This window comes from Crassostrea angulata, chromosome 2 (assembly GCF_025612915.1).
Source record: "Crassostrea angulata isolate pt1a10 chromosome 2, ASM2561291v2, whole genome shotgun sequence".
NCBI classification, from domain to species: domain Eukaryota; kingdom Metazoa; phylum Mollusca; class Bivalvia; order Ostreida; family Ostreidae; genus Magallana; species Magallana angulata.
The window spans coordinates 62,993,813-63,018,462 of record NC_069112.1 but is presented as its reverse complement, the minus strand read 5'-3'; the positions used below and the strand labels follow the sequence as shown (position 1 = coordinate 63,018,462).

Here is a 24,650-nt window from a genome sequence, read left to right as displayed (position 1 = left end):
TTTTTTTTTCATGAGGATATCTTTTTTGGAACATAATTAAGCATTTAAAAGTAATGCAACTTCGGTCATTTTCTGGAACTTTTTTTTTTTGATAATGATAAAGCTCAGTGTGCCTGGTGGCGGATCAGGTGAGTACTAAAACTTGAGTTACCTTGATTCTCTTCTCTTTCTCCTCAAATTTTTATTACACTTGATATTCTGACCACAAAAAAGTCTAGAAATTTCTCAATGAAATTTAACTGTAATTCAAAATGCGGATGCCTTAACAAAGTCGTACAAAAACGAGAGATATATTAAATAAACTTTAGAAAATTTTCTTTTGAAATATATATGCTTTAATAAATATTATGTCTTACCTGTATTTTCGTTTACATTTTCTGGTATACCGGAAAATTTGGGCCATGACTTTCTCGAGTACTGTTTAAGCTTAACAATTCGATTCTCGAGATTTAGAGTTTTAACATTGAGTTTTTGAATTTCAGTAAAGAGTTCGTCAATAATACAGTTTTTGATTGCTGGTTTACAATTGCCTATAACTTTTCCTGCAAAATTGCATAAAAGTTGGTGCATTATACCTTTCGTAATAATAGGACTTGAGTAAACATTTCACTTCTGGCTTATAAGAAAATCTTAAATACGATTACTTGGAAAACTCATGCATACTCATAAAAATTTGGTTATTCGGTTCACGTGAATCTCCTGATTGGGGACTCGCGCGGCGAAGCAGAAACTTTATCGCTTCAAAACACACAAACTTTTTAATATGCACATATATCGAAAATTACCTTAATTCTATTTCAAATACTGCAAATTATTTCAAATTATAAATGGCAAACACTAAAATAAGGTGATGCTACATTTATACCGATTCTTAATAAATTCAGCGACCGACGCGGGTTCCTAGAACTTTTGGGCTATTATCTTTTGAGAAGTGGACAGGCATAGCCTACATCCACTTCTCTTCGCTAGCCCTCATATGTTGATTCTGGAAATCATGTAAATGTCGGAACCGAAGACAGTCTACGCTTCGACCCATGATTCGACTCCAGTTTCCCTGAACTGTTTGCAACAGATCTATTATTTCTACATTTTAAACATTATTTCATCCATGTATAAGAAAAAATTGGCACGTGAAGAAGCTTCTATTTTCATTTGCAGTCGGAATCAACTCAACAAAATGGACATCTAATTTTAAACAAAGTTCTGTTTAGAATCTCCATATTTCAGCGGCGCACTTTTTTTTACATACGAGTAATCCATTTTGGTTGCGATGTCTGTTCTTATTGCCAAGTGTCAGTATGAGAAATAATCTATTGTCGGGGCACTATGGGAAATACGCATACATTGTATATATAATTTCAACTAGCCTGCTATTGATGTATTGCATATATTGTTCGAAAATATTTTCTGTTCACAAGCTAATGACAAACAAATTAACTTAATAGCTTATTAATATTAAAGACCTTAATTTCCCATGTTCGCGAACAAGTTTCAGGATGACCTACCTTCTATTAATTCACTAATAATTTGATAGCTCGTACTTAAGTTACAGTTGAACAGCTTGTGCTTAAGTTTTTCGTCACATACTTTAAAGTTTAACACACTTTTTAATACATATTCAATGACTGAATACATTTGAAGATAAATAAAACAACTCATTCACGATGTCTTAACTCGCTTAAATATGTAACGAGACTGGGGGAGGGGTAAATGCTGTTAACAATTATGTCAAACTTTGTTCTTTGATGCTAATCTGATTGCTCATTTTCTCAAGACTCCCTAGTCTCTTCCTCCTTGCACAAAATGCATGTGTGCAGCAGAAAGTTATTACTGACAAAGTGATGAATGAGAATATGAATGAAAATACTAAAATAAAGTAGAAAGATAACATGTAAAACAGAATGCATTAATTGCTATGGTTTAGTAACTAATGTAAACATATTAGTATTTCAAACTATGATCTTTAAGCCTTCAAATGAAATCAAATGATATAATATTAATGTACTTACTAACTAGAATGGTGATTGTTTTCCCATCAAACTCATTGTCTCTTTCTTTGGGATTGAATTATAATTCACTTGACATCTTCACTCATATGTGGGAAAATCTAAAGTTAAGAAAAAGAGTTAATAAAATCGGTTAATTACTTGATTAGGGTACTTACTTCTTCGCTTTCCGACAACATAACACTGGGAGAAGTCATTTAACGGGAAGTCATAATTTCATCGCCCTGCTGCAATCAAAAGTGCAAACTAGACAAAAGTCAAAGCTTTAAAATTTTAAATTCACCCAAGATCTTTCACAAGATCATTGTCTATTTTATCCGCTTTTGCATCTGCATGGAGATTGCTTATTGTGGGAGACACTTATAAAATTGCTACTTTGCTTATTGGTGAATTCTAACTTACTTTTCTGCTTTCCAGGATCATTGGGGTGTTGTGAGATACCTCTCTGCATCAGTCATCTGCAATTAAAAAAATACATATAACTTACATTAAACTATAATACAAATAAATGAAATATAAGCATAGATTTTGAACTGTCATGAATAGTTTTGGTGGGTGGTACAGATTGGTTGATAAAAATAATTGTTTCAATCACGGGTTTTGTAACGTAGATGCCATCAATATTTTTGGATCCATATATAATAGTAATTGTCACACTTAAAATTCAATCACCATCGTTAGTAAAATGTATAGTTAGGGTTGGGGTAGTATACTTACACAGATTTGCATTATTCATATATAGAGTGATCGCTGTCTGTGATGAATAAAATTTATCAGTACACGTCAGTGGTGTGTCCTATATATAAACGACCGTAACACCCGTGCATCGAAGACCAATGATGCCCTCAAACATGTTGAAATCGGATGCTGTTAATGTCATCCGGCAAACAGCCAGTATACAGTCCTCCACCCGTCAATGTACATATAGTCTAGTTAAGGAAGGAGTCTTTTCTGGTTTTCGACTTGTCAAATTTAAATTTGATTAATTGTTCATTAAATCAAGATGAAAGGAAATTAAAATAGTATATTTTTCTTTCTTTTTGACTATCATACAACTTGGCATAGAAAAATGTAATCAATGTTTAGAATGGAACAAGGACTATATTTTTGCGTAATATTGGCGTAGGAAAATATGACATGTTGCGCAATTCAGAATTGCTGCAGATTATATATATGTATATATATATATATATATATATATATATATATATATATATATATATATATATATATCTGCTTTCAACCTTAGGGTGACTATATATTTTTTTGAACCTTAAGGGGACATTTCGTATAATTTGATATGTTACTCTCAACACTATATGAGTTACATGAAAATTAATTGTATGGTTACCAAAGGCCAATTTTCTATAGGAAATCATAAAACTCGTAAAGATAAAAAATATACAATTTCCGTGTCCCCTTAAAATTTAGAAACCATGTCGCACTGTTTACGGGGACATTTGTATATTTATTTACAATGGGCATTTTAAGTAGACCAGATGTATATTGATATATTCCAACTTAAGGTGCCCAATATTTTAATGTATCTCATTTAAAGTGTTACATTGTGTTCTTTTTGTATTTATAATGAGATAATTTTAAATAGCTTAGTGAAGCATTCCTTACATGGCTGAAGGCCCGCCATTAGGTTAAATTTATAATATCATCAAGTTATTCTTACAATAAATAAACTTCTTTTCTTATCAGTTCTTTAGTTCTTTAATTTCTAAATTTGCGATGATTCCTACTTTTTATTATATATTTTTTAATCTCTAATATTACAGAGGTTAAACTTCAGTAATAGGCATGTCAAAAGGTGAAAAGGTGTAGGTATTTTCTGACTTTGAGAAGCAAGTGACAAATAAAAAATAACTACACAAATGTATGAAATATTTCAGTGCCTACATAAGTGTCTCAAACAATACCAAAGTTCCAAATTAATGAATCAAAAACACTAGAAATAAAATGATGAAATAATCTTTCATTATCTGCATCTCAAAATACAACTATTGGGAACTTTAAAAAAATACCAGAAAAACAAAATTGGGCTTTCTGAAATTCTTTTATTACATATTCAAACAATTTTATAGGAAAAATTCAATTTGTTCCAACTTATTATTCATTTCTTTAAAAACAACATAAAAATTAAAACATCAATTGTACTGTTTTCAAAAATTCTTGAGCAAAAGTCAAAGAGAATTACAACAATGTGGAGCATTTTAGTCAATGTCTTTCATTTCTCCCTTGAATGACCAGTCTACATTCAATCATAGCTCAAAGCTGAATTTTTAATTCAGCAAATATAATGTAGTCTGTCAGTTAAAAAGTGATTCTTAACCAAACTTTTTTTTCAACACTTTGCACTTTTAGTTGAGCAAGACTGTGTTAAAACTAAATAATATGATGTTCAGAAGACAATCAAGTTTTTAATTAAACATCCATTTAAAGTTAAGAATCAAATGATCATAAAAGTAATTCATTATTGCATAATCTACTATATATAAATGTAATGCAAATATCATTACAATCTAATTTATTTACTCATTGAACAAATTAAGACTTAAATTCTTAAAAGCAAGTTCAGAACAAAAATGTAATTCATCTTCAGTGCATCATTAATGTTTAATACTTTAACTTTTTTTCAATATTTCATAGGATCAAATTCAGAAAATTGATGAGTTGTTTCATCAAACTAGTAATCTAATACATAAGTTTACATCATTACTTAAATCAATGTCCTTTTAATCAGAGTTATTTCATTCAATTCTTCAGTAGACAATTTCACAATAATTCAATGTTTTTGTTGAAATTTATTCTATATATGCACCTTTTCCAACACACGACATTATCATAACTTACTTTAAAAGAAAATTAAACAAAGCTTCTTTAAGATCAAGATCTTGTACATGCAAGGTGCCTACAGGATTATGAAATTCAAGATATAAATATTTTTATTGATGCTTCATAAAAACAGCTTTGTTTGATTCGGTGTGGTGGGGCTATGAACACTATGAAAACTCATGTTTCAAACTGTCATTTTCAATAAAATATAATGGAAATAAGGCTCATGTCATGTTTTTGTTTACATAAGTTCAATATACCGGCAAAGGTTCTTTTTCTAGCTGAGTTTTCTAATTACTAATTCGTTTTTAACTTAAAGAAACAGTTCCTAGCGTTTGTAACATTCATTTTTGGTCTAAACCTGACATTTTTCCCTAACATTTAAAATGTACTGGTAATCAAAATCATGACCTCAGCTTTGGTTGTGAGCTCTATATCTCGCTTATAACTTCACGACTGACACTCAAATTTTTGGTTGATTATTAGAAATGCCTATTTAAGTCACTGTAAACATTAAAAAGAGAAAAATTAATTTTGAGCCAAATCGTGACCATGCCCCTTTAACATAAAAGGCATCAAGTTATTTGCAGTATGTAACATTTTGCAACACAGATCTTTTCTACAGGGATGTACAGGTTACATCAGTCTGCAATTATTCTTGGTAACAACAAATATCAATTTTTTTTTTAAAAGAAACAAAATTCTAAAGGTCAATTCATTACAAACAAACAAGATATCTGTGAGCCAATACTCAAAAGTGATACCCCTGCTCTGATCTGAATATACAAAATATGCAGTCGATATTTCACAGGGAGTTGACATCATTTTTTTTAAAAATGGATCCCATCATATGGCATGCCTACACAAAGAGGTTAAAATTTTAAGCCTCTGCTATTAATATGTGCCGAGAAATTTTTGACAAAAATTTGTTTGAAAATTTAAGCTAAAAATAAACAGTCGTCATTTAACAAAAAGTTGACATTTGATTGGTACACAAGGGTAACATAAGTAATGTAAACAAGACTTGTGCCATGTGTTTGTTTACATTTTGAAATTCCAGGTTAAGCCATGAAATGAATTTGACAAATACAAGGAGCTGTTTATTGATGTACAAAACAAATTAGCAGATAAAAAAAAATCAGCTTGAAAAAGAACTTTTACCGGTGTATTGAACCAATGTAAGTCAAAAAAAATAAGACACAAGCCTTCTTACAAAACAAAGAATTGAAGCTCTGCATCTGGCTAATAACACTACAACTAACACTCAAATTGTGGTTGGTCATTAGAAATGCATTATACTAATGCATTATAAACAATAAAAAATACAAAAATAAAAATCTGAGCAAAATCGTGACCACTCCCCCATGAGATGTACTAATTGCTAATATCTGACTAGAAAACTACATACTATTCATATGCATATTCACAAGTCATGTTCATTTCTAAATTGTTCATATAGCCACCAACTCCAACTCTGCAAGTTTTTTGGAAGTTCTTAGCCTCGCCGTTTTTCTCTCATTAAAAATCTTTGTTCTGGCTTTGGAAATTGTTGTCTTCATATGAAGACCATCTAATGATGATATATTATTTGTCTTCAGGAAGTCCTCAATTTCTTCCTTACCTGTAAAAATTAAAGAGGATCGAATGATTTGTCATTGATTATATTTTTAAAAACATGTTCATGAACACCACATAAATAGGCATAAAGTCATCATTTTAAACATTAATATTTTAATTAATCTCAATGAAATAATCCTAAATTAGGTAACAAATTCCCCAACCGACTTCACTGAAGGGAACTAGAGATTTTTTCTCCATCTGTCTATCCCACTTCAGTTTTTCACAATTTTTTTCATTATGGGTTTGAAGAATAATATTAACTTGCTTCAAAATGTCAAACAACAGATCAAGTTTACATTTTAGTAGCCTCTGGTCGTCATATTTTTGAGAGAATTGATTTTGATTTTTACATTCCAATTTTTTTAATGACTGGATTCGGTGTATGTACTCAATAAATGAGGCCAGTATGTGGTCAGTAATAATATCATGTATTACTTGTATCATTACTTTTATCATTTCTTACAAACAAAAAAGTTTTGTAAAATATGTCAAGTATCGTGCTGTACATTTTATCGGCAGTTTTTTTTTGTAGTATAACAATCCAGTGTTATCGTGTCTGGGCTGTTAAATATTAAAGTTTGGTTTGAGGTTCAGAAGACTTTAATGATATTGTGTATAAAACAGGGAATACTTCTAGCAGCGAACACTTAATTAAAATTTTGCCATTCTTAATTACTTTATAATGTAAAATTCAAATTATAATACAAAATATTATATGATAAATATTTAACATCTAATACAGGTTATGTATTTTTCGGCATGTCGCTACAATCATATTCTGCAGGAATCACATTGCAATAAAAACTTTAACTTAAGTCTATTCTCATGCAGTTAGTGGTCTTGTGACAAAATAGTCAACAGACAGGAGGGCTAACAGACACAACTACATGTCATTAGCCAGGCTCGCTTGAAGTAACAATTCAAATGGTCACCTTTAATTTACAGTTCATGAGCTAAATAAATTGTTACTTACATGGTAGATTCCCTGTGTTATTGTCTTTCTGAGTAAATATGTACTTTCTAAAATGAGATTTCAAATCTGCTGTGTCTTCCTTTGACCACTTCACTGTTGAAATACAGAAAAAAACATTGATAATTCAAATTTGCATGGGTTAGGTGACATAAAATTATCATTACGTTTCTCGGGCCAAATTTCTCCTAAATAGATGGAGGAGGGTGGCAATTTTTTTTAAAGTAGTAAATAAGTAGATGCGGGGGGGGGGGGGGTCTTTTTTATATATTCATTAGCCATCTTGAGTTCCAAAAGCACATACCTAATGAAATTGTCATCAACACAACCCGCCCCCTCCTCCCCCCAAAAAATTCAGGGCCATACTTAAACAAGAAAAAAGCTGTCAAAATGACAGCAAACCAGGTTTTCTTTTGTGTGAACAGTATCCATTATACATTTGTCAATCCTAAATTGATATCCAATCCAGAAAATTGAGGCACTTTATAATCTATAAAAACATAGGTAATCACAGATTACAAAGCTCACCGAGACGAGACATCACATTTATGAGTCTTCACCTTTAAGAGACCCCCATTATCATATTGAATGAAAATCATACTTTATGATCTTGGATATTCATGGATTCTGTTTTGACACAATATCGTATATCATCTGTTAAAAAATTGTATGATAATCATATGTTCATTTGTTAATCAATACAATAAAATAACATTAAATATTGCATCCTATCATATTTACAACATATATCATATAATACAATAAAACACCATAATAAACAATAATGAGATATGATATTGTAACGTATGATATGACATTGTATTGTGTTATACGTTATTGTATTTGATCAAATAATACAATATCATTATATAATATATATAACAATATAGTATTATATTACAATATCATATTACATAATACATCATAACATTAAAACATATGATATTATCTTGTAAAATATAGTATGATATTGTATGATACTGTATCATTTTTAATACATAATATGATATTGTATCATATGATACAATATAATTTGATACAACATTGTATCATATCAAATGATACAATATTATGTGATAAAGTAAAAAAATTTATAATACAATATTATATTATACATATTGTATCATATGATACAATAATATGTTTTACAATATCATAGAATACAAAAATATGTGATGTGATAATATATCATATTATAAACCAATATCATATTATACATTATCGTATGATACAATATTATATAATATTACAGTATCATATTATACAATTTTATGTGATATAATTCTATATTACAGAAACTAATATCATATTATACAATATCGTATGATACAATATTATAGAATATACAATATTGTATCATAGGATACAATATTATATTTTGCAATATCTTATCTAATAGTATCATGTGATAAAATAATAAATTAATAATACAATATAATATTATACAATATTGTACCATAATATACAATACTATACATAACGATATCATGATACAATATCATAACATAAAATATAAAAAAAAATTGATACAATATCATATCGTATCATACAACTTTTTTATAATATGACATATGATATTATATTGTGTCATATCAAACAATATTGTTTCATACCAAACAATACTATATCATAGGAATCATGTTATATCATTAATCAACAAACATTCTTTAGCATCCTTGATAATGGAGATCAGGCTCTGCATCTGAAGCAACCTCTGCGTTTCATTTATAATATAGTTATATCAACTACGCAAGCTATCATCTATAAAACATGTGGCATGTTCCAAAAAAACTAAACCTCATCCAGCATCCGAAACCTATGGCTCAGATTCAGCATTCAAGCCTGTCAGGTGCATCAGTATACATAAGACGCATCTCCATGCAAGTTTGGTGAAATTCAGACCAGTAATAACTAAGATATCATCATCAAAGGGCACTAGCAATTAAAACCTTAACCTGCTCCAGCATCCACAACCTATGGCTCAGATTCAACATCCATGCCTGTCAGGTGCATCTGTATCATAAGACACACCATCCATTCAAGTTTGGTGAAATTAGGACCTGTAATAACTAAGATATATTTTTTAGCATCCTTGATAATGGAGATCAAACTCTGCATCTGAAGCTTCCTCTGTGATTCATTCATACTACAGTTTAATCAACTATGCAAGTTTGAAATAGTACTATTACGGTATCTATTAAACATGTGACCTGTTCCAAAAAACTTAACTTTATCCAGCATCTGAAACCTATGGCTCAGACTCAGCATTCAAACCTGTCAGGTGCATCAGTATCATAAGACGCACCATCCATAGAAGTCTGATGAAGTTAGGAAAAGTAGTAACTAAGATAAAATCATCAGAGGGCACCTGCAACAAAAACTTTAACCAGCTCTGAAAACCTTAACCTCCTTCAGCATCTGAAACCTATAGCTCAGATTCAGCACCCAAGCCTGCCTGGTCCATCAGTATCATAAGACACACCATCAATGCAAGTTTGGTGAAGTACGGACCAGCAGTAACTTAGATATTGCTATCAACGGGCACCTGCAACAAAAATTTTAACCTGCTCCAAAAACATTAACCTCCTCCAGCATCTGAAACCTATTGCTCAGACTCAGCATTCAAACCTGTCAGGTGCATCAGTATCATAAGACGCACCATCCATGGAAGTCTGGTGAAGTTAGGAAAAGTAGTAACTAAGATATAATCATCAGAGGGCACCTGCAACAAAAACTTTAACCAGCTCTAAAAACCTTAACCTCCTTCAGCATCTGAAACCTATAGCTCAGATTCAGCACCCACGCCTGCCTGGTCCATCAGTATCATAAGACACACCATCAATGCAAGTTTGGTGAAGTACGGACCAGCAGTAACTTAGATATTGCTATCAACGGGCACCTGCAACAAAAACTTTAACCTGCTCCAAAAACATTAACCTCCTCCAGCATCCGAAACCTATAGCTCAGATTCACCACTCAAGCCTGTCTGGTGCATCTGTATCATAAGACACACTATCCATGCAAGTTTGGTGAAGTTAGGAAAAGTAGTAACTAAGATATAATCATCAGAGGGCACCTGCAACAAAAACTTTAACCAGCTCTAAAAACCTTAACCTCCTTCAGCATCTGAAACCTATAGCTCAGATTCAGCACCCACGCCTGCCTGGTCCATCAGTATCATAAGACACACCATCAATGCAAGTTTGGTGAAGTACGGACCAGCAGTAACTTAGATATTGCTATCAACGGGCACCTGCAACAAAAACTTTAACCTGCTCCAAAAACATTAACCTCCTCCAGCATCCGAAACCTATAGCTCAGATTCACCACTCAAGCCTGTCTGGTGCATCTGTATCATAAGACACACTATCCATGCAAGTTTGGTGAAGTTAGGAAAAGTAGTAACTAAGATATAATCATCAGAGGGCACCTGCAACAAAAACTTTAACCAGCTCTAAAAACCTTAACCTCCTTCAGCATCTGAAACCTATAGCTCAGATTCAGCACCCACGCCTGCCTGGTCCATCAGTATCATAAGACACACCATCAATGCAAGTTTGGTGAAGTACGGACCAGCAGTAACTTAGATATTGCTATCAACGGGCACCTGCAACAAAAACTTTAACCTGCTCCAAAAACATTAACCTCCTCCAGCATCCGAAACCTATAGCTCAGATTCACCACTCAAGCCTGCCTGGTGCATCTGTATCATAAGACACACTATCCATGCAAGTTTGGTGAAGTACAGACCTGCAGTAACTTAGATATTGCTATCAAAGGGCACCTGCAACAAAAACTTTAACCTGGTCCAACAACCTTTACCTCCTCCAGCATCTGATATTTAGGACTCAGATTCAGCATCCAAGTCTTTCAAGTCCATAAGTAGGTCCAGATGCATCATCCATGCAAGTTGGGGGAAGATAGGGCAAGTAATAGCTTAGATAGAGGACCTGCAACAAAAACTTTAACCAGGTCCGGACGCCGACACTGACGCCGACACCAACGCCGACTATTAAAGTAGGCGGTAATGTTTTAAATACTGTCGCAAAGGAGGCCAAACTTCCTGCCTTACAAATAGATGTATGTCTAACTTGATCGGAACATATTGATTAATTTACATGTATGTATGCGAGATACTCTCACAGAATATCTATTTTTATGTCAAATGGTGCATTATTTAAAATGTACAACACTTTTATTTTTCACATCTTAACATGTTGTACTGTTTCGTGTTCGACCAAAAATAAAAATTATGGTGAAAGGCTTTTATAATTTATAATCAATAATTCTGGATGCATCCAGAATTATGGATTATAAATTATAAAAGTAACAAATACTGCTACTGTAGAGATGTTTAGCACTTGTGAATGACTATTTTGTAAATAGAACACTTGGTGCTAGCTATTTAGAAATGTTCTAAAAACACAAACTGAATATAATAAACAGTCATTTAAACAATCAACAATTATGGAATCAGCATTGGAATTCGTCTCGGTGAGCTAAAAAGTACATTGTTATACCCCTGTAAAACAGTTACTATATAACTCTATACAAAAAAAAGTCCAGCATTTTGACTGTTGGACTGGAACTGTTAGACTGGAACTGTTAAAATTGACTGTTAAAAAAGACTGTTGACCGGTGACGTCTCATTCCGCGAAAACGTGTTATTGATTAGAAGGGGTATAACAAAACAGTTGTTGACTGTGTCTCGGGCAACAGTTGATCTGTCGGACCGGCTCGCAAAATGTTGCCCGCGGCCTTCGACCTTGGGCAACAGTTTGCGAGCCGGTCCGACAGATCAACTGTTGCCCTCGACCCCAGTCAACAACTGTATAATATTGTGTATATTTAAAGAATAAAGAATCATTTTTTGGGTATTTTAAGGTGATAAATTTGGTCGAGTGTGATCAAATCCATTACTTTATTTTTACTTCAACATTTACTTGAATGGAAATATATGCATAAAGGAAAAGTTTTCCACCTCAAACAATATCTGACATTTCAACTGAACTAACTTGTAAACAATGAAGACAAGTATGCACATTATTTTTTAGCAGGGGTGGGGAATGGGGGGGTATAGTTTCAATTAGGCTGGAGGCAATTCCAAACAAACAATAATTCTATTTTGCCCCAAAATACATTGACATTAATAATACATAAATATTTACCAGTCTTTGGGTTTTTCTTCTCTTTTGACTCTAGAATTTCATCTAAGGAGGAAAACAAATTTAATGATAAGTCTATATGATATGTTAAATAAAAGGTTTCACATCATCTGTCATTCAAGTTGCTTTTAAATAAGTAATATTAACATTAAGAATTTAAAACTAAGGTGGCCAACTTTGGATTTCATTGCACATGCTTTTGTGCTTGCCATGTATATACAAATTTGTTGATACCATTTACCAATATTTAACCAAATAACAAATTACCAATCAAAACAATTTGGGGTGTTTTAAAATCTGGTAATATAGTAAGATAGTTAATGTATATTTTATGATGCCCCCTAAAATAAAAACAAATGATTAGATTTTCATAAAACATTGCAGGTACATGTACAGGAGCACTTAAGTTGACGGAAAATTAAATATTTGTTTTCCTCTTACAGTGCTGATATCATGAAAGTTGACAAAACAAAACAATCCTATCCTATATCCTGTATCATGTATCCTTTCCTGCAAACAAGCTCTATCCTATCCTATCCTATCCTATCCCATATTTAGGAATAAAAGATAAATGAAACGAAAAAAGAAATTAATAACTTTATCAACTAATATTTTGCTCAAAAGATCCAATTAATACAGGTACATAAACCCGACGATTTTCAGAGCGAGGTAGTATTTTTGCCTGCCTTGAATAATCCATTATTATGCCTCCTGTCAGTTTCTCTATATATATTCAATACTCATCTATTTTCGCATAGTATACAAAGGGATGACAACCGCGGATTTTACATATATGATACGTAGATACATACGATTGACATCGAACAATTAATATAAATAGCACATAATACTGACGGGAATTCTAAAGTTAAAGTTTCAAATAAACATTTGAACAAATCGATTAAACATTCGTGATCAAAATTGTACTTGAGAATCCCGAAAACCCTATATTAAATGATGCTTGATAAAGAATATATGGGATAAAAATTAAATGAGATTTTGTCTGCTAAACAACTTAAGTTTCCCCGGTAGAGTCCCTCGCATCTTATTTCTTGAAAAGAACATAAACGTTTGTCAATTTATTTAATGAACAGCAACTTGTTGATTAAATAATCAATCAAATCAATTGATTTATTTGAATGAACAAACGTTTGCCTTTCTGGTGACTAGACAACATTCGAACGTCACAGCTACTTATAGAAAGACACACCAGTATATTCAACAGTCGGCATAACAATAATAGTGTTGTGCATGTACTATGCTTAAATAGTGGTCAGGGTTTGATACAGGCTCGTGCACTATGTATCAAACCCTAACTACTATTTAGGCATAGTACTTGTAAAACACAACACTATTATATAAATAAGCAAAGCATTGTTTTCAACATTGAATAACCTACATGTAATTTAAGAATGTGACACTATTAAGATTTCTTTCCATTAATTCTAAACAGTATAACACATCAGTTAAATTCTTTCAACATTAAGTTCTGCTTTACTTACCAAGAGAGTGTGTTCAGTTCAGAAAGAGAAACTGTAAAAAGATTTTGTTGAAAGATTAATGCAAGGCAATAGTAAGAGTCTTTACATCCTAGAAACAGAGGTTTTATAAATTATTTAAAGGGAAATAAGTTTAGTGAATTGCATGCACTTGACTGCCTCATGTCCATCATTAGGCATAACTTCGGTTAAAGAGGGCTAGATGGCCGTTGCTGTTTTTCGACAAAATCAGTCTCCTTCGAAAAAAGAGCTCTGTATAAAACTATATATATAAAAGCTAAGCTATTTGGATTTGCGTTTTTCTGATTATTATGGCCAAAATAAAAAATTGCTGTAGTTTTCAAGTAGATTTGATAGGCAAGTTGTTGATTACCCAATGCCCTTAAAAATTACATGATCAGAAGCCATATACATGTATTTTTTTAAAGGGACCAAAACGCGATTTGAGCTACAATTTTTCATATTTAGTTCTCCATTTTTAATGTTTAGAATTGTAAATATGGTTATCTTTAAGGCTTCATTTAAATTTGAAAGTCAATATCGAGTAACCTCCATGGAAAGAGTTTAGAATTCTTTGTGTGTTGTAGTGGTATAAATTTTGATCAAGTGTTGCTTTCTTTGCTGACAATATTATTTATGAACATATTAAATCAAATGATCTTGTTTGCCACAAGTCATTTGTGACTAACTTTACTTTACATTATCTGTAAACAAACACAAGACTTGAGATTTTTTTGACGTAAAAACGAGCTTTCATCTCTGTATTTAGCTTGTAATTTGACTCCTAACATTCAAATTTTGTCTGATCATTCGAAATGCACATTCAAACTATTTTATACATAAAAAATAAAATGTTGACCTCAAATCATGTCCAATTCCCTTTAAGTTATGTATGGTAAGAATAGGGTATGTAGGACTAAGAGCTGGTCCTCTTATATTTATCCCAACTTGGAAGGAAGCTACCCAAAATGGCCCCTTAAATCATCCTAACAAAGATACACAAAATCTAAAGTACACAAACAAAAGATATGAAATTGGTCCCCTTAATCATCCCAGCAAAGATATACAAAAGTGGTCCCCTTAATCATTCCAACAGATACATAAAATGTAAAGTATAAAACAAAAGATACTAAATTGGTCTCCATAATCATACAAACAAAGATACTCAAAATGTAGAGTATATATACATAAGTTATTGAATTAGTTTTTTTATCATCCCAAATAAGATACATTTAATATGATAAAAAAAACACATTAATGAATAGGTCCCATAATCATTCTATTTAGGATAAACAACATGATTATCACCTACTCTTTAATAACAAAGTTAACTTAACTGGTCCCCTTAATCATCCCAAAGAAGAAACACAAAATATAAAGTACACATAGATCACTTTATTGGTCTCCTTAATCACCCCACAGAAGATACACAATACCAATGTCTCTAACTTGGTCCCCTTAAAAAAAACTCAAGATGAATAAAGAAATGTATGATGAATTCTTACCTACAGAGGAGAGACTATCGCTATATGATTCTTCCACCAAAGATGACTCATTTAAGTCAAATGGATCCGAGTCACTATCTGCAAGAAAGTAACAAATATATACATTAATGTCATTTTTCTAAAAATAGATTTGCAGCAGTTATAAAAAAAAAATGAAAAAAAGTGGGCCAAAATCATTCTTTCACAATAACTTATGATTTCACAACTGACAAGATTAGTTACAAAAATGATTTGCAATGACCAATCTTTCATATCATAAACTCTATGTAAAAGATCTTGAATATATCTAAGTTGGCATAATATTGAGTTCAAAGCCTGATCACTCAATCTCCAAATTGCACAAATTAAGTATTTGGGGGGGGGGGGGGGTGGTATTAATATGATAAAAATCCACAGACTATTTGGGAAACAGCAATTCATTAATGGTCAATTCCCCTTTCTCTTGTGGTGCATAATTACCACACGATGCATCATCCAGCAAAATTTGGCAAAGGTAGACCCAATAATTACTTAGATATGGCCATCAAAAAGCACCTGATCCCAAATATTTGACCTGCTTCAAAAACCTTAACTTCCTCCAGCATCTGAAATTGACTGCTCAGATTCCAAGAATCCAAGCATGTCATTTGCATTCAAAGTATCATAAGATATACCATTCATGCAAGTTTAGTGTAGTAAGGACTAGTAATTAATAACTTAGTAATGGCCATCAAAGGGCTCCTGCTCCAAAAAATATAACCTGTTCAAAAACATTAAACAACTCAAGCACCTGAAATCTATGGGTCAGATTCAGCATTCAAGCCTATTAAGTACTTTAGTATCAGAAGATGTATCATCCATCTAAGTGTATAAAGTAAAGCTAAAACCAATAATTTAGATGTTTCTGTTTAAGGTCATATGCCCAAAAAACTTTCACTTGCTCTAAAAACTTTAACCTCCTTCAGCATCTAAAATTGATGGGTCAAATTCAGCATTCAAGCATGTCAGCTGTAAATGTATCATAAGATGTCATCCATGCAAGTTTAGTAAAGTAATGACTAGTAATAACTTAATAAGACCATCAAAGATTGATAAAATAACAGGAATAAGTTAACAAAACATAGAAATACAGCAACAAATAATAATGTTGTCAACTAAATGCAGATAAAACAATAACTGGAATAAGTCATCAAAACATAGAAATAGAGCAACTGATAATTATTTTATCAACTAAATGCAGATTAATGTTGGTGTAAAACCTTCAAATAATACAACAATAAAACAAGGAATTTTCCAATTACCATAGGTATACAAATCAGGTATAATTTTTTCCTAAAAGAAAAGGATGAATATTAAATTGATAATTGGCAAGACTTAACCATTAATTTTATTGATAAATATTAAGACTGTTAAAGTCCTATAACACACCTGGCCATGTAGACAAATTAAAAACTGCTTAATTATTGACATGGTATGATAATTTGTCTGCATGGCCTGGTGAGTTATAGGGTAGGACCAAAGATATCCTAAAATCAGCTTTTATTTACATTCATTTTTATGTTTATTTGTAATGAAATATTCTTGTATCACACTAAAAAGTCATTATACACGCTCCTTGTCAGAAATATGAATAACAAATGGAGCAGCAATAAAAAATGGTTAACAGTGTGCTTCTGCTGCTAAAAACATTGCCTAGAAAATTCTTTTTAAGATTGAATTTTTATGATTTAACAATTATTTTTCAAAAGTATGTATCAAATTGGTTAGGTAATTTTGAATGTTTCATTTAATCTTACAATAAGAAATATATTCAAAACTTTTAACATTCACTTGTGCTCGTACGCCGTGTCAGATTTGACATTATTAATCAAAGTACTGAAGTACTGACGGGAGTTGATTTTATCAATTATCATTTATTAAAAATCACCGATATGTGATTTTGCATGGCAAGTAGTATCAGGAATCGAAATATTTCTGAGAAATTGTATGGATTTAGGCAAGATTGAACTCTTGTCTTGTTCAACCAAACGCTCGGCTGTCTCCGTTTATCTCCGACAAACAAGAGAGACTCTGTTTTGTCGGATATTAACAGAGACAGCCAATCGTCTGGTTGAACGAGACTACATTGAACTCTAGCGTGGGAATACATACGACTTTAAAATAAAAAATATCTAAATTGTTTGTACAATTTATAAATCTTATTATTTTCATGGTATTAATAAATAAGTTTTCCTGAAAAACAATGCTTCAGAATACATAGCATCGAATTTATTTCGATTATTTTCAAGAACTAAGTGTTGTCAGCGGTATTGATTTGTGCTTAGGTCCAAACACTGTTTCACTTTCGTTTTGCCCGAGTAAGTGCATAGGAGAGTTGATTAAAATCAACTCCCAAAAATTGAATGTTACAGATTTCCAATGCAAACATAGGGGAAAAATAACATAAACTGGCATAGGAGAACTTTGGCATTTTGTTAATTCTTGCCTTAATATTCTAAACTAAAAGTTTCAAATATTTACAGAATCTCTTTTTTTTTTTTTTTTATAATAAACCATTTCTGCACTGAAAATGGGGTATATAATGTAACTTTGAATGCTTTCATCATCCAAAATTTTCATAATTAGCTGTAATTACGGTATACCCTATCTAAACTGTACAACTGTACATCACATCCCTTCTCCAAAATTATTACAGTCAATGCACATTTTGCACAAAATACAACCAGCCAAAAAAGCATAGTGCCTGTCCAGCAAAAACATCTCTAAATCAAATAAGATGATACTATTCATTAAGCTAATAAGATTTTATCGTTTAATCTTAATCTAACAGGCGTTTATCACACTCCTAGTTGAAATATTGACTAACAGACATTGCATTACCTTAATTAAAATTCTTCATAATAAATAAATCAAAGGCCTGAAGGGCCACAATGGTGTCGAGTTAAAGTTAATTTGAAGAGTAAAAACCTAAATAATTTTTTTAACAAGTGAAAAGCTGTCAATGTGACAGCTAACCGGGTTTTCTTTTTATATGCGAACTGTATCCTTAATCCATGTCAACCCATATCCAGTGAAATAAAGTACCCCATATGCAATATTTTGCTAAAAAAGACTTAGTTCAAAAGCTGGTAATTTTTTATAAATAATCAGAAATAAAAATCCTAGAAATATGCACAGCTCTGATACATGTACAATTAATCTGCAAAAGAACAACTTTTTACCTATAAACTGTAGGAATAGTTATCCGTACAATGAGGGTACCCTATATGCAATATTTTGCTAAAAATTGACTAACTTCAAAAGCTGGTATTTTTTTTTTCACAAATTATCAGTAATCAAAATCCTAGCAATATGCACACCTCTGATATATATATAATTGATCTGCAAAAGAACAACTTCTTATCTTGAAAACTGTAAGAGGAGTTATCCGTACAATGAGGGTACGCTATATGCAATATTTTGCCAAAAATGACTAAATTCAAAAGCTGGTATATTTTTCATAAATTATCAGTAACCAAAATCCTAGCAATAAGCACACCTCTGACATATGTATAACTGATCTGCAAAAGAAAAATTTCCTATCTTGAGAACTGTAGGAGGAGTTATCCGTACAATGAGGGTACCCTATATGCAATATTTTGCCAAAAAATGACCAAGTTCAAAAGCTGGTATTTTTTTCATTAATTATCGAAAATCAAAATCCTAGAAATATGCATACCTCTGATATATGTATAATTGATCTGCAAAAGAACAACTTCCTATTTTGAAAACTGTAGGAGGAGTGGAGGACTTATCCGTACAATGAGGGTACCCTATATGCAATAGTTTGCCAAAAAATGACCAAGTTCAAAAGCTGGTATTTTTTTCATAAATTATCGAAAATAAAAAAAAAAATAAAAAAAAATACATTAGTCAACTTTAAAAAAAAAATAGAAACTGCTATTTCTCACAAAACTAATTAAATTACAATTCATTACAAATTTGCTCACCTAATTTTTAAAAGTTTTGAATTTCAATTGAAAATTTAAGTTTATAGAAATATCTTAGGAGTTAAAATTTCAAAAGATTTTTTTTTCCCTCTATTTATATGGAAATAAATATTAGAATTATTATTGTGTTTAATTCTATATATTGTATACTGCTGATAACCACTCTGTCTCTTATTATCAATTTCATCTAAAATTCACAAGGGTCCAAATGACACGGGCCGAAAAGATCAGGGGTAGATAAAAGAAAGCACCCATTCACGTTGTTTACAAAGTGAAAGTAGTTCACTAGTTGGTTTAAAATAACTTTTGGTTGTAGATGTACTTATCCCTCGATTAGGAAGTTTTGTTTCTACAAGATGAAACATTTGTGCATTGTCAATTTTCGATATGGATACAAAATAATCTATTTTGCAGGCTAGTACATTTCATAACCAAATTGAGTATGTAAGCCCAGCTATCGCAATGGTCTCGGTGCTAGTGTATTCATCCGCTGAAACCGAGACATATTGTTTTCAATAAAATGTGAACATTTTTAAAGACGGCAACCATTTCAAATCTGCAAACTTGTTTTGTTGACGTACAGTTCTGCTCGAAATTGAAGTATGTCATCTATTTTTCTTCAAACACATACGAAAACTCTGCACTTATTTGAGTTGTTTGGCTCCTAAAAATGTAACTTCCGGACGTACGATCCCTAATAAAATAATGCATTTTAAAATTAAGTTTCAAAATAAACAGAACATGCCTTATTTCTCCACCAAAGATTTTTGTCATCTCCATATGGATAAGACAATTCTTCACCTACTCCTATGTCTTTGTAGCAAAAAGACATAGTTTCGGCCTCCCATCGATATCCAGTAGTTTCATTCTGGCGTTTGCGTCCTTCACATTGTTGTCGTTCACATACTGACAAATATGTTCAACACAAGATGCAGCATCAATGCTGAAAGAAAGAGCAAAATGAAAGCATCATAATAACTATATATATATATTTATATACATCATTAACGTAGTAAATTACTTATATACATGTATAACTTTTTTGGGCAACTTTTATTGATATGAAAAATGAAGATACTGTGATAAGTAAATAGTCATCGATATTGATTTTCATGTTTTAAGTGAAAATCAGTTTAAAGGGTAGAGTAATGACCCTTTAAATTCAACTTGTTATTTGATATTGCATTACAAGAACTCGAGATTTTAATAAATTTATGGATCAACTCAACAACGAAAACTAAAATATTGGTATTCAATGAATATTGATGAATCTACAGTAACTTACCAGTATTGCTTTCCTTTATAAAAAAAAGAAATATCATGTTACAATCCAGCTTCTTGGAACAAACAGCAGCTTCTTCTGGTGAAATATTTTCACCGAAATATTCCAGCAAAAACTCTCCTTTTTTGAACTGTTCTTTTGCAAAAACACCAAAACCTTAGGATGATAATGAATAACATATTTTGAGTGTTTCAATTTCTTCCTTTCAATTTAGCGTCATTTTGGCTTTTCTTAAATACCATGAAGTAAGAAAGTTAATCTAGTATTTACACCAATGTAAATTATGCATATCAATTGAAAATTTGTTATGCTTTGTCTATAACCAAGCCCCACCCCTAAACAGAAAACCATTCTATACTTTCAACAATATGTGTCACATACAGTACCCGCAACATTATTTTTTACAAGATAAACGATAGGATACACGCACGATAGGATAGGATTAACGCACAATAGAGCAGGATACACGCACGATATGATAGGATTGATACACGATAGGAAAGGATAAATGATGTTCAGGATAATCTCATTATCCAGTGAGTATATACAATATTCACACTAAACCTGATGATTGCATACTTTGATAAACAAAAGGTACGAAGCAATTAAGTTATAAGCAGAATTTCTATTTTATTTTCAAACGAAATGTATTGCTAAATATAGATGCCTCATTTGAAATGAATACACTGAAAATATAATTGAGGTGGGCTAAAATTATCTGTATTGTACATATACACTAATGTTGTTTACGTTACCTATCAGCCCATCGCGGAACAGCTCAGCCTGATGAAAATTCACACGGAAAATAGTGGCCTAGAATAAAATTCAATCTTGTTCTGAATTATTATAAAATCTATTATCAATATAATTATTTTTTTAAAGATTATTGCATAAAATATGTACATCGCATAACGTACAAGTTGTGTGCAGCAGTAATACACTTTCCGCGTACGATTTAATAAATTAAATGTACGGGTAAATAATATGTTACCTTGTTCCTTTAAATTTTGACTGCTCATATTACTCATTTATCTCCATTTTGTAGAGATGATTATATTTTGTTTATTTCTTTTTAAAATATCTTTGAAATAAAGTAATTGCCTACAGATAACTCAATATTGTTCATCTGATTGAGTGCTTTATCTAGTTGTGCATTATTATTCGATAAATTATCGTTTGCAGCTTACTGAACGACTTTTAACTTGAATATAAAATCACTTTCCCACGAAAAGGCAGCATACGATTAACACGATAGGATAAACGAAAATACTGATAAACGATAATTCTGATAGGATTAACGCACGATAGGATAGGACTAACGCACGATAGAACAATATACACGCACGATACGATAGGATTAACGCACAATAGGATAGAATAGGATTGTAATAAATAACGTTGCGGGTAGCTCACCTGAGCAACAGTGTCTCTAGATAGAAGTATATATTGGTAATTTGCTTATGAACGAATGAAATGCTTAAATACACAGCTTCATTCAGGTGAACTAAATATGTATTGTATAACCTCAAATTTACCTTCGAAATCAGAAATGTATTTAACTTGAAATCCGTCTTTATCTAGACCATACCGAATATAAAATTTTAGCATCCTCCTCTGGTGACAGTCACCTTCTCTAGAAAAAAAATTATGTAGAAGAACATTATTAAGTAATTTTTGAACAAATATTGTGATGCTGGCTAAAAGAAGAATTGCTAATTTCAGACAAAATTGTGAATTTGCCATTTTGAATCAAGATTATGGTGTGGTTGTTTATAAACCCACACCACTGGGGATCTTCTGACTTTTCTGTATCTGTCTTAGTCAAAATATCTTAGCTATAGAAACACCTAATATGCCAGTCATGTTATGTTGAATGATGTTTTACTGAAATAATGCAATTTTACTTCTGCTGCAAATATTTTTTTCTTTTCATACTATATTCCATATTGGCATTTTTGGTGATGCTACTTTTTAATTCAATTCAACAATGTGTCAAAAATTTATTTGTAAAAAATTTCATCCAGCACGTTCTCCAGACAAAAAAATTAACCAATAAGCTTATATTGTGTCTAGTGATATTTACTCTATTGCAATATTATATTCATCTGTTATTTCATATCACTAATTAAGCTACAATATGCTTTTCCAATTTAATTACCATTAAACAGGAATTTATAGATATCGACAGGAAGACATATTTGTTTTCTTTTTACACAATTTAGTTTAATAAATAAAAAAAATGTGTTATTATGCATATTGTGCAGTAAAGACCAACAAACTCTCTCTCTCTCTCTCTCTCTCTCTCTCTCTCATGCTTTAAATGTTGACAAAGCATCAGAAAGCGACTTAACATCAACATCATGCTTTTAAAGGAAATACTCTCTCTCTCTCTCTCTCTCTCTCTCGTATTAAAAATACACGAACGTTTTGCTAAAAAAAAAAGGATTATTGAAATACAATGGAAAGAAATAGTAGGTTTAAAAAAAAAAATCTCAAATGTAGTTATCTGTCTTATATTACTTTTCAACGAAATTTCAGATTAAAAAAAGAGTTTTTATTTTATTTTGATGCTTTTACTTACACAACAGATCTCTTTATTTTGTGAAAAAATATTAAGGTACTTCATTACACCGAGTCTTATACTTTTTAAGACACTACGTCACAAGATGGCGATTTAAATGTTTTGTTAAACTGTTTGTATCAATCGATTCACATGTATATTGTCATAGCTCAGTGGTTAAAGTATCAGGCTTGTGAACCGCAGGTCATGAGTTCGAATCCACCTGGGGCTTTTGTTTATGTTTACCGAATGGAATTTTTTGAAAACATCATTTTTTATCTAAAATTGCACATTTTTCGCCAATTTGACATACGTACTTCTTATCCATCATGCTTTCTATCATAATCAATTAATTTCCTGCTGATTTAAGAAACTATTTCACGGTGTAGTGAGGTACCTTAATAGTATAAAAAAATAAATAGAAATAATTTTCAAAAAAAATATATGATATTGTCAACCAAAAATTTTGATTTATGACAAATTTATTAATCTATAGTGGTAATTTTTTTTTTTGGGGGGGGGGGGGGCTTAATATTTATATATATATATATATTTTTTTTTTTTAATTTCGTTTAGTTCCAAAGTCCGGGAGCAAAATTTATATCAACAAATTGAAGATATGAGTTGGAGCGAATTACCGTCAGGTAATGAAACTTCACAACTGAGAGCTACTAGCCCTGCAAGTGAAGGAGCCAACATTTCGACGACGGATTTTGACGACATCGCAGAATCATCGTTTCACAGAGATTGTTCTCTACTACTCGAGGGCGATGCGAGCCTTTCGACGGACTTTCCCGACATTGCCGATTCCAGTTTCCGCGAAATCGAAAATATGTCCTTAGACGACGATTTGTTGCTTGCCGACGACCTCATCAGAAATCAAGTCGGCGCGGGTTCTGACGACTACAATATAAAGATAGTCAACGAGAGAACCCTCAAAGATATGAAGGCCGTCGACGTCAATTACCAGCTGACGTTTAACAACAAGTTTTTCCGCGAAAAAAAGAAATTGGGTGAAGTCAAGGATATTCTTCGGGATGCCTTTGAAAAAATGATTAATCACGTAAAGAAAAACCTTCGACCCCGCGACATCATGAGGGGGGTGTCACATTAAAATTCATCATTGTATATATTTAGTTTCGTATTTTAACTTAACCACATATCCCGTGGTGAGCCCCTTAGTATTTTAGTCTTACGTATTTGTAAATACCCATATTGAACCTCAGTTCACCGG

General features: G+C 31.7%; 1 protein-coding gene across 3 annotated transcripts; it reads right to left on the bottom strand.

Annotated features, from left to right (window-relative positions):
• Nucleotides 1-5,499: 5,499 nt before the first annotated feature.
• On the bottom strand, nt 5,500-23,159 carry LOC128172819 (uncharacterized). Of its 3 annotated transcripts, none has more exons than XM_052838560.1 (5): nt 22,392-23,159; nt 15,607-15,684; nt 12,606-12,647; nt 7,441-7,533; nt 5,500-6,468 (listed from the first exon to the last, which is right to left on the bottom strand). In XM_052838560.1, the coding sequence occupies exons 1-5, from the start codon at nt 22,597-22,599 to the stop codon at nt 6,299-6,301; spliced, it is 591 nt and encodes a 196-aa protein (XP_052694520.1). In that variant the 5' UTR covers nt 22,600-23,159; the 3' UTR covers nt 5,500-6,298. The 3 variants fall into 3 exon arrangements, 1 of the variants encoding a protein (XP_052694520.1); XR_008242329.1 differs by lacking the exons at nt 5,500-6,468; nt 22,392-23,159 and adding exons at nt 14,105-14,135; nt 16,887-17,339; XR_008242328.1 differs by lacking the exons at nt 5,500-6,468; nt 7,441-7,533; nt 12,606-12,647; nt 15,607-15,684 and adding exons at nt 20,319-20,517; nt 20,860-21,012; nt 21,612-21,669 and having other exon boundaries at nt 22,392-23,150.
• Nucleotides 23,160-24,650: the final 1,491 nt, after the last annotated feature.

Excerpts from the sequence above, each read along its gene's own strand:
- LOC128172819 (XM_052838560.1), bottom strand. The coding sequence starts at position 22,599 with ATGGCAAATTCACAATTTTGTCTGAAATTAGCAATTCTTCTTTTAGCC. Across the intron at positions 15,685-22,391 it reads ATACATTTCTGATTTCGAAG|ATAGTGACTCGGATCCATTT; the intron begins GTAAATTTGAGG and ends ACTTTCTTGCAG. Across the intron at positions 12,648-15,606 it reads CGATAGTCTCTCCTCTGTAG|ATGAAATTCTAGAGTCAAAA; the intron begins GTAAGAATTCAT and ends TTTCCTCCTTAG.